Consider the following 11014-nt stretch of genomic DNA (forward strand, 5'->3'; position numbering starts at 1 on the left):
CAGAGCCCTTCCAGAAGCAAGTCCACCAGCCACTTCTACACAGCTGGGCCTTCTTAGATCACAGTTCAAGGACTATAAAATCATGTGCTTGGGAGCCTGCTCCAGACTTCCTTGACAGCTGTATCCTTTGCCATTAATGTTAAATCCTCCAGGGGTTACATTATAGAAGTGATACGACTGCCCAATTAAATATTAGAAATGACCACTGAGTATATCCTGTTTATTGTTTATGATTTACAGAAAATGAGAGTGGAGTTGTAGAACAATAAACCAATCATTACATTTAGACCTGGGCTTTTGAAAAACTTGCATTCCATTTGAACAGTTCTTACATATTTAACAGCTTATATATAAATCCAGATCACAAATAATCTTGAGAGTTAGTTAGCTTACAGATAAACAATTAAGCAACACAAAAGAAAACCATATGGATCTATCTTTAAATATCAGCATTTATATTACAAGAAGAAAATGTAAAAGAAAAATTATTAGGTCAAGTAACTTAACATATAATAGAGAAGTAAGGGAAAAAACATTTTTATTATTTATACTTATTTCTAATTTACCTTCATGTAGTCTTAACTTTTTCAGAAGGATCCAAAATCTGATCAAACAATATTCTGGTGTCTGAACTTGTCAACCTCAGCTTTTATCAGCTTGTTACAATGAAAATACCTAAAACCTCAATTTTCTTTTAAAAAATTTTTATAATCCAACTCTTATTTAACTTTCTTCCTTCATAACAGCTGTTTATAGGTAACAGAGAGCCAAGAATGAAGGACAGAAACAGATGGAAAGCAAAAAGTACAACAGCTATCTTAAATTCAGCTCTCAACGCTGCTGGTTGAGTTTGGAACCAAAACTGCCTAACAACTGGCAGATAATAGCTAAATCTTAACAGGCAAAGAAGAAATATTTTCTTTGGGACAACTGCTATCTAGGAGAAAAAAACCAAGCTCCCTTAATACTGCCTAAATATAACGTGTGGCTTATTAAAGAGAAATCTGTAGCAGTCAGTTTAACCAGTAACTGATCAATATTACTTAAAGGGAAAAACAACAACATAAAAAAACACTAGCCACAAATTTCTGGAAACCAAAAAAGAAACAAACAAAATCATACTAGTCACAAATTTTCACAATATACACATGAGAATTCATTTTAATCTGATTTGACTCCTTGACACTAACTGATCAATGAAATATGGTGTGGAAAGATCACAGAGTAGAAAACAAGCAAAGATTAGTTTATACAACAGAGACTATGTACATCAGAAGGAAAACATGCCAGCTAATGCAACATTAAGGCCTGAATGTAAGCATTTCCAAAGTCACAGAAGCCCCAAAGAACCCCCAAGTTACAAAGTCACCACATCACATACATGCAATGTTCAGTTTGTTTTACTCATAAAAGGATACACAGTATTTGCTGTAAATACCAGACACATTTACAATATATGCAAAAATTAGAATGCAAGTGTTATATTCCTATATATTTAAGCCTCAAATATGACAACAGTGAAAATTCACTTATTTTTAAGAATGAAGAAAAGAGATGGAATATAAATACTCAGAGAAATTACACATATAAATGTAATTTTGCATTTGGGAAGCCACATAAATATTCCTTTTATATGTCCAAACTAAATTATAAATTTTCTACTCAAATGGATGTACACTCACTATGTGCTTTACTATTTTACTTGCTCAAATGTGGTATTCTAACAGCCATCATTCTCTGGTGTTTGATATCAAATCATATTCATAAGTTAAATATAGCATCCATGTTTATACATAATTGTCTATTGGTTGAGATCACCTAAGCAGAAAGCTGTGCAGTCTTCGTTGGGGGTTATGTAATTACAAAGATGGCCTTGTAGGTCAATTTCCCATAAAAAGAATAAGGAAAACTGACTTCCTTACTTTTGTAGAAGAAGCTTTTGAACAGAAAACTCTTTTAGAGGGTAAATCTGAGGTCAGGATCTTCTTTTCTCCTTTAAACAAAGGAAAATAAGAAAGAAGCTGTGTTACATGTTAAGTTCTGTTCACACAGTCACTAGGCAATCATATAATCTACTTCCTTTTCAGCCATGGCTTAATTTGGCTTAATTTGAAACTACTTATTTTTATTTTAGTTCCAGGTGAATAATTTTACCAAAATAAATTAGTGTAAAGAAACAAATACTGATAATGTGATATAAATAATATTTGTTCAGGAAACTTTAAAGAAATAAATTATAACATAGTAAAGTTTAGATATGTTGTAAAAAAGGTATGATCAATTTTGTCCTATACCCCATCAATTTTATGCTTTATACAAGTCAGAACAGTTAACACAGTTTTTTTAAGGATTCAGATTTTCCTTTAGGATACAATAGAATGAGTGTTAAAAACCCTTTATGCATGTTTTCAGACTTTCTAAAATATTTCAGAACCAAAATCATCTTACAATAACTATGCCTAATAGTTATTAAACAAATGTGCCAGGGGTGTTCTGAACCTTCAAGTATCATTTTAACCAAGTAGAAAGAATTTCTATAAGGCCATCTAATTCACCAGGCGCTGAGCACACTAGATAGTTCATATGCTTTACTAACCTGACTTTAAGCACATCCAACATTAAAAAAATAATTTATCTTACTACCTAACCATTTCCAGGGGGTTACATATAAGATTTTGAAATTTTGTGATGCTCAGCCACAATTTTAACCAGTTTGAAATTCTTTAAAAGTCCTAATTTTAAACAAAGATGGAAGACTATAGACACCTTCCTAAAAACCACTCAGTATTATAAACCAAGAGGTTTTGATGTAGCAAAAGCAAAGGGACCAATGGAAAAGCATGCTTTAGAATTCTTTTTATTTCCAATGAAACCAAACTTTACTACTGTTGTGATTATAGTCTTCACATTTGATGCAAATAGGAGAGCTAATTATAATCACTTAGTGGCAATATTCAGACAAAACCAGTAACGCGTGCCACACAGATAATTATTTCTTCTGGAGAGAGTCAAATGATCAGCTTAACTTTTACAATTAATATCAACACCTTCAACTAAAAAAAAAAACTGGATGTACTGCTTCAACATTCAGCTTGAAAATGTTAGTACTTTCTGCAAACCTATACTAGTTTAGAAAGGTCAATATTCTCTTTCTAAACTATGGCATAGACTATATATAGCATTTTAATATATTTATATATAATTATTTGCACATCAGGTTTAGAAGGAATTTTCAGATTTACTTTATAGAATGATCTCATTCAAGTGTTAAGGTTTAAGGAGCGTCTGCAGTACTGTCATTTGAAGGTGGGGCATCGTGACCAGGCTCAGAGGAAGCAGCTGCAGATGCTTCAATAACTGCAGGTGGGAAATGACGACGGCACACAGGGCATGTTCCTGACTGGAGGGAGAAGAACAAGTTCATAGCCAATGAGAAGGCCTTAACTACCACACAAGTATCTTAAAGACAAAACAATATCATTATCCTGAAAACAAAACAGAAAACTTAAAAACCAAATAAACGTCAAACCTACACAGTACAGAAAGGAAAATCTTTGATGCTATTTCCTTTTATCCCAATAAGGCACTAATTCCTTTAGGGTAAACTGTGTCTCTTAATCATGTTTGTATCTTTTACATCACTCATCTTTCATTTAGTGACTATTCATTGAGAGTCCACTACACTCCCTGGTTGGCAATGGTGCTGCTGTAGGGAGTGAGCAAGGAGTCACAGGGCATGTCCTCACCTATACTGGTGATGATACTGATGATGATGTGGCGAGTCAGATGCTTTCTAAATGACAAAACAAATCAACCACAGACCTGACAGGGAGGGTGGGACAGGGACAGCAGCTATAATGGGAGTACACCATTGTAGGAACAAACGATTCCAGAGATATGTCATCTGATGTTAAGATTATTCTTTTGCAAGTCTGGTCTTTTTCCCAAAGCAACCTCCCTGATAGAAAGCGGGTTGAAGAAATCATGCTGTTAAAGGTGACCAAGATTTGTATCTTGGGAACCTTCTCCCTAGAGGAAAGGCTTCACACTAAGCTGTTTCCTGACAGGAAAGAAACTACAGAGATTATTGCCTTGAGTTATAGCCAAGTCAATGACAAGTCATGACTATACAACAATATGTTTACAATTCAAGAATTTAATCCTGCCAACATTTTGTTGGGCACCTGCCATACAGATTGGGGCCTTAACAGCAACATTTTAGAGTCAGATAGATGTGTGTGGTTTCTACACAAGCACATACTAGCTGTGTAACCTTGTACAAGTAACAATCATTGGAAAATGAGAACAAAGATACCAATGCAGAGTGGGAAAAAGTAGGGTTACAGTTGTTTGTATGGAAAATAATATAATAATAAATAATAATACAAGAATAAACTCTGTTTCATGTGCTCACAATTATAGACCCATTTTTGCCCCATCTTGTATGTCCCAGAGTTATTGTGAGGAATAAATGGGAAAATACACATGAATCATCTAGCACAGCGGTTCTCAACCTGTGGGTCGCGACCCCTTTACAAGGGTCGCCTAAGACCATCGGAAAACACATACATAATTACATATTGTTTTTGTGATTAATCACTATGCTTTAATTATGTTCAATTTGTAACCATGAAATTGGGGGTAACCAAAACATGAGGAACTGTATTAAAGGGTCGTGGCATTAGGAAGGTTGAGAACCACTGATCTAGCAGTTCCTGACACACAAAACACTAAATCCTTATTAAGGCTTTGGTACTATTGTAGATGTTTAAAGAATGGGGATATTAATAACAGAAAAGGTGAAATTTAAGCAGGACTATCTAATCTTGCAGGTGCAGAGGAAGACCACACCAGGCTAAGCAAACATGAGCGAAGTTACAGAAGTAAATCTGCAGAGGAGGCTGGGAGCAAGATCACAGAAGGCCTTAAAAGCCAAGACAGAAACTTTAGAATTTATAAAAGAATGGTGACATTTTCTGCATTGGATATTAAAAGTGTTAAGTAGAGTTTTGACTTTTAAGGGGAGCAACAGCAAGAAAAGAGAAGGGAGAGAGGAAGAGGAGGCGAGGAAGAAAGGAAGGGGAAAAAGAAGGGAGCAGTTACAGGAAAGAGAGAGTTATTTTCATAACTAAGCAGCTGGGAAAGTGATTTGGGAATTTCCACTAAACTGCATGTAAAAATTCTTTATGCAAAAATAGAGGTAACAGAGATTTAAATAAAACTCTATTTTTCTTTAAGTATATAATTCAAATATACTTAAAATTTTGGGATAAATATTTTAGGGTAATATATGAAGGTTTGAATATAAGATAGTTGGTAGTTTATTAAACATTTCTCATGTAAGAGACACTGATACATATTATCAGAATATCGGTATATTGTTACATTACTCTGAGTAGTGCCAAAAGCTTCTTTGCTTGAGGTATTTCTAAAAACACCTAATTTCTGGGATATGATTAAATATGTTAAGTAGTTCAGGTTGTCTACACTGTTTTTTAGACAATGTCAGTAAAGTAAAATAGTTTGATATTATCATTAATCTGTAGTCATTAAAAGGTAACTGACTTTAATTAAAATGAATTAAACTGAACTCAAAAGTACTATAAGTACGTAGTGAAATAAATAGGATTAAAAGACATTACTGTCATCCTTAAGTTGTAGGAGAAAACTATTAAAATATTAAAGGAAGTAAATATAAAACTTACCTTCTGCAGCCAAATTGAGACACAAGGTTTGTGAAAAAAATGGTGGCAGGGTAACTCTGTTGCTATATCATCTTTGATATACTCACTACAACAGATTGGACAGCACTGCTCCTGACCAATAGCTAAAAACAACAAGGAATTAGATATATTAATCCGATAAAGTTCAATTTTAATAAAACTGAAAATCAACCTATGAACTCATAGATGATGCCTGTGAAAGACAAATGAACCAGACTTTGATCAATAAATTGTCAAACATGTTTCTAATACATGACGATTTGAAATTTAATTAACATTGCTTTTGTAGAAAGTTGACTAGGGAACATTTGTCCCAACCTATCACTTAATAATTAAAAATATTCTTCCACTAGGTAAAAGTTTTTCAGAATCTGGTTTCATAGAAAATTTAGTAAGAGTTTATAATAGTACTTTATCTTCTAGGTGCATATAATTATATACTTAAACACGCAATGTGTCATTCAGCATTAGAGATCAACTTTGCCCTTCTTACCAGTGTGATCCTCAAGAACAAGTGTCTCTGGAAGACCATCAATGCTCTCCTTACTGGCTGGTGGATTGGCTACCTCAACATCTACTGCAAGAGACTCTAAATGTGCCAGGGCAGTCTGAAAATAAAAGTCACAGTTCTTTGTTAGGAAACACTTTAAAGCAGTAATAGAAAACTATTTTTAAGGTATCTTCCGAACTTATATCCACCATTAGTCTCTTCTGTTAGTTTACTTTGCTTCAGTCCCTTGCCCTTTTGCCTCCTTTCAAAAGGAACCATCATCACCACCATCAAACAAACATCAAAAACATACCAAAAAATAAGAGCCCTACTTTTCATAAATATAACAAAAATCTATTTTGTTTCAATAACCATCTACTTGTCCACCCTATTTATATTTTCAGAAGAGTGGCTACCTCATTCAACTTATGAGTTTCTTATGGGATCAATACTATAAAGAATGTAAACATTTTGAACAGGTTCAACTCATGAAAGATAAAATGTAGCCATGGTTAATAGATGTTCAAGGTATGCAACCAAATAATGCATTCGTGAATAGCAATATCTACTACTATCTTAGAGTCAGTACACCCACATTACTAGCTCACTAGTATTTAGTATTACTAAGTTATCTGGGTTATGAACTTTATTCAAGGGTACAGAATTTTATTTTTATATAATGTTACTATTCTAACAAGGAAGGAAAGAACATTAGATATATGATCATCTAACACAAGTCGCCATCATCCTTTTGTGAACTGATACACTTTCCTGGCTACAATTAGATTAGAACTTCAGTAGGACTTATATACACAAGTCCAAAAAGGTGGAGACAACCCAAGTATCTATGAATAGATAAACAAATGTGCTAGGTAAAGGTAAGTATATAGTCAAATTCAGAATACTCTGATACTGTAATATAATGGTGTATTAACCAATTTAGGCAAGTATAAAGGTTAAAGAACAACAGTATTAAAATAACTATTACTTAACAACAATTTGTTAAAAAATACACAACATACAAATAGGCAAGTTGGGAATTCAAATGTGTGCAGAAAAGTATATATGGAACCCAAGTAGTGAAAGAGATGTCTGTTTTAGTTATCCATGATTGCTGCTCAGATCCAAATTCACAATTTTTGTCAGCTCTGTGAAAATGAATTTGGGCCATTTAAAGAGTTTCTCTTCTGACATCTGTTATGTTGTTAAGCTTGTTCACAGAGGACACTAAGGAGGCCCTGTAAGAGGAAAAGGACTTTGCTTCTGATCCCAGTGTGCCACTTGGCAGGCTTCTGTGGCAGGTGTGGCTTTCTCTAGCACCAGACTCCTGCAATATGCACAGCTTCTCAATGTCTAGCTCTGGAAATGCATGCAGCAGAAGCACCAAGTGGCAGGTAGATTCCTCAGCATCCCCTTGGATAGTTTAGTAGCAGAGTGCTTCCAGTCAGACATCTCCCTGTGAATATAGCTTTCCCTAGCACCCTACAGGGCTGATTTCAAGCCAGCAGAGCACCAGTGACTTCTCTGCCACTCATTAAGCCACAGCTATGCCATTTTCATCAAGGTCTGAATCCCAGCCCTGGAGTGGGAGTGGTGACCCTTCCTTAGGTGACCTTTGCTCTACAGGTGGTGACTGCTCCTTTTACATGGTTTTTCTATATTCTTTAGAATTATCTTTATTCCTTACTAAGCAATCCCTTGTTACTCTAATCCCATTATAGTTAACTAGAGGCACAGTGCATGAAATTTGTGCATGGAGAGGGGGGGGGGTCTCAGCCCAGCCTGCACCCTCTCACAATCCGGGACCCCTCAGGGGATGTCTGACTGCCCGTTTAGGCCCGATCCATGCGGGACTGGGCCTAAATCGGCAGGCAGTCAGACATCCCTCTCGCAATCCGGGACCACTGGCTTCTAACCACTTGCCTTCCTACCTGCATAATCACCCCTAACCACTCACCTGCCTGCCTGATCGCCCCTAACCACTTTGCCTGCCTGCCTGATCACCCATAACCTCTTGCCTGCCTGCCTGATTGCCCCTTATGTACTTCCCAAGATAGACTCTGCAAGAATTCATCTGTGTTATACACAAACAAAAAGAAGAAATACTATTTTTAATGAGTCCCATTTTTGGGGGGGGGGCGTGAGGGGGTTATTCCAGGTTAACTGTATTTTCATAACATGTTTGTCTTAATGGATTCATTATTCTTTTCTAATGATTATCTACACATTTGCAGTGCTAATAAATACATGGAATTTCATATATATAAAAATAATTTATTGCCTTGATACTGACAAATATTTAAGGTGATCTGGGATCACTTATAAGCAACAAGAACAAGAGAAACCATTTTATAGCCACTACTATGAAAATCTATAAAGATGTAAAAATTTACATCTGAGGGAGTACAAAATATTTTCAAAAGTTAGAAAGACAACTAAACAGCTTAAACAGCCTAACTGGAATATATCTAGGATTAAAGTAATGCATTCCTTTGTCAGCACAAAATTTAGTTTCTAAAGAATAAAACAGGATTTAGTTTTTAAAGAATGGAGATTTATATAACAAATGATTTAATAATGACCAGATATGCAAGATAAGTACCAGTTGGTTGACTACTAATTTGAATATATCCATTTACTGAGAACCTACCCACTGTACCAGGTATTTTGCTAAGTGTTTAAACACAATTTCACAATAACGCATGAAGTAAATTTTTTTATTCTCATTTTATAGAGGCCTAGAAGCTTAAAAGAGTTAACTCTCCAAGGTCACATAGCCTTAAAGAATCTATCTCAAAAACCATGCTCTTAACCTCATGTTTAGCTTCCTAAGGCTTTCACCTCAGTATATGCGAGGTGCTCTGTTAAGTATGTAAAGACTTTTCAAGGGGCCCAAGGGTAAGCAGGGTCTCAAAGAGACTCAATTTCAATGAACTTTCTTATGTAATTTTTCCTCAAACTGATCTGCCTAATAATGCTTCTGCAGTTAAAGAAACATGCTGCCCTGTTCTTACATTCCTCTTTCTACTAACCATCCCTCACTTTATAAATAAAAACATACTTCTTACCCATCCAAAGGAGCAATTTGAAATACTTGGGTCAAACTGAATTCTACGGACTGAATAACAAATCTCTGTAGATGGCTTCCAATCCTCTGCTTTCAAAAAAACTGAAAGAGGATCTAAACAACTTGCCAAGTTGATGTAATTTTAGCAAGACTTGAGTGAAAAGGCTATGATAAATTTCTTCCATCCCTATCAACTTACATGAACAAGGTCTCTCAAGCTTATATTCATAAAGATGAAAAAAAAAAGAAATAAAATTGATGCTGAACTATGTCTCATTGTAGGAGTAAATAAAACTCACTGATAAGGTAACTAGGGAGAAAAAGCCTCCATTTCATTAAGAGATGCATTTTACCAGAAAAATTTTACTTTATGTTTAAATAATTATTTATCAAAACTATTATATGCAATATAAAGATAACACATCATAGACTTGTACACTTGAAATCTATATAAGTTTATTAACCAATAAATTTAATTAAAAAATAAATTTTAAGTGAACATTTGTTTTTCATCACTACTCCTAACAATTTTAACTCAACTTACTTTACTTTTTACATTTAAATTCTTAAACATATTTTTACTGCAAAGAGGTATCATAGGATAAACAATATTACTTAGAATTTAGGCTATAAATTTTTAGATGTCAATATAATGGCAGGGATACTTTTTCCCAAAATATTTGGGAGCAAGTAATAAGCTTCAAACCTTAACTATTTTGCCCTATTCTCATTCAAATTTGAGACACAGCTATGAAGCAAATGTTTATTGACACTATTTTCTTAACAACCATTACCTGAAAAGAAAGATCAGTCTACTATTGAAAAATAACAGAAATAAAAACAAAGAGTTAGGGCTGCATGAGGAAAAAAACAAAAACAAATAAAAGCACAGTTTGTCTTATTATTTGTTTTAGTTTCACTTAGAGAATGTTAGTGTTAAATCTAAAAGAAAAAATCATAAATTATACATTTTAGCTTCATTTTTCAAAATGATTAAATAAAAAGACAGAAGGCAAGACAAAAAACTTAGAAATCAAATATGCTATTTATTAAAATGTGTATGCATTAAGCAAAAGATATTATTTAGAATCTGTATGAACAAAAAAAGGTAAGTGATTTGTAATATATTCTTAGAGATTTTCAATTTCATTTCACAAATATACCTGTGCATGTGTGTGTAAAATTTTCAAATTCACAGACCCATATAATTTAATAGAGGAAAGTGTATACAGTGGGGCCTTGACTTACGAGTTTAATTCGTTCAGAGACCGAGCTCGTTAAGGAGCTTAACTCAAATCACTCTATCAACTCAATGCAAAAAATCGGCTGAGAGACAGCTGGTATCTCCAAAAACTCGTTAGTCGGGACACTCGTAAGTCAAGGCCCCACTGTATTATAAATGTAAGCAAAACATTTTCCATTCTGTAGTAAAAATTTTAGGAAAATTGGCAGGATGTCAAGTATACACACACTGGTAGCAATCAGTAATCAGTACTTGTTATTAAATTGATAAAGAAATTATTCACCTTTTCTTAAGAGCAGTTAAAAATATTTTACTTTTTCTTATTGTGCACCCCACCAACATACATGGGCATCAGAGTCATTAAAATACCTCCATAGCCTGGGCTAAGCGTTCTTCTAGTGCCATATAGGTGAGGAACTGAGGATCCACATAAGAAATAGCTTCAGCAACTCCTAATCCATCCGCAAAGCCATCAAACAGACTGGAAAAAA

General features: G+C 34.4%; 1 protein-coding gene across 2 annotated transcripts in view; it reads right to left on the reverse strand.

Moving 5' to 3' along the window:
• Positions 1 to 203: 203 nt before the first annotated feature.
• The window catches only part of PJA2 (praja ring finger ubiquitin ligase 2), a 67892-nt gene continuing 57081 nt past the window's right edge, over positions 204 to 11014 (reverse strand). For both annotated transcript variants that reach the window (XM_081088666.1, XM_081088667.1), the window contains 5 exons: positions 10893 to 11004; positions 6217 to 6331; positions 5706 to 5827; positions 3243 to 3400; positions 204 to 1993 (listed from right to left, as the gene is read on the reverse strand). In XM_081088666.1, coding sequence (XP_080944792.1) covers positions 3275 to 3400; positions 5706 to 5827; positions 6217 to 6331; positions 10893 to 11004 — 475 coding nt within the window. In that variant the 3' untranslated portion in view covers positions 204 to 1993; positions 3243 to 3274. The remainder of the gene's footprint in view (positions 1994 to 3242; positions 3401 to 5705; positions 5828 to 6216; positions 6332 to 10892; positions 11005 to 11014) is intronic.

This window comes from Myotis nattereri (genome assembly GCF_964212035.1).
Source record: "Myotis nattereri genome assembly, chromosome: 4".
NCBI lineage: Eukaryota > Metazoa > Chordata > Mammalia > Chiroptera > Vespertilionidae > Myotis > Myotis nattereri.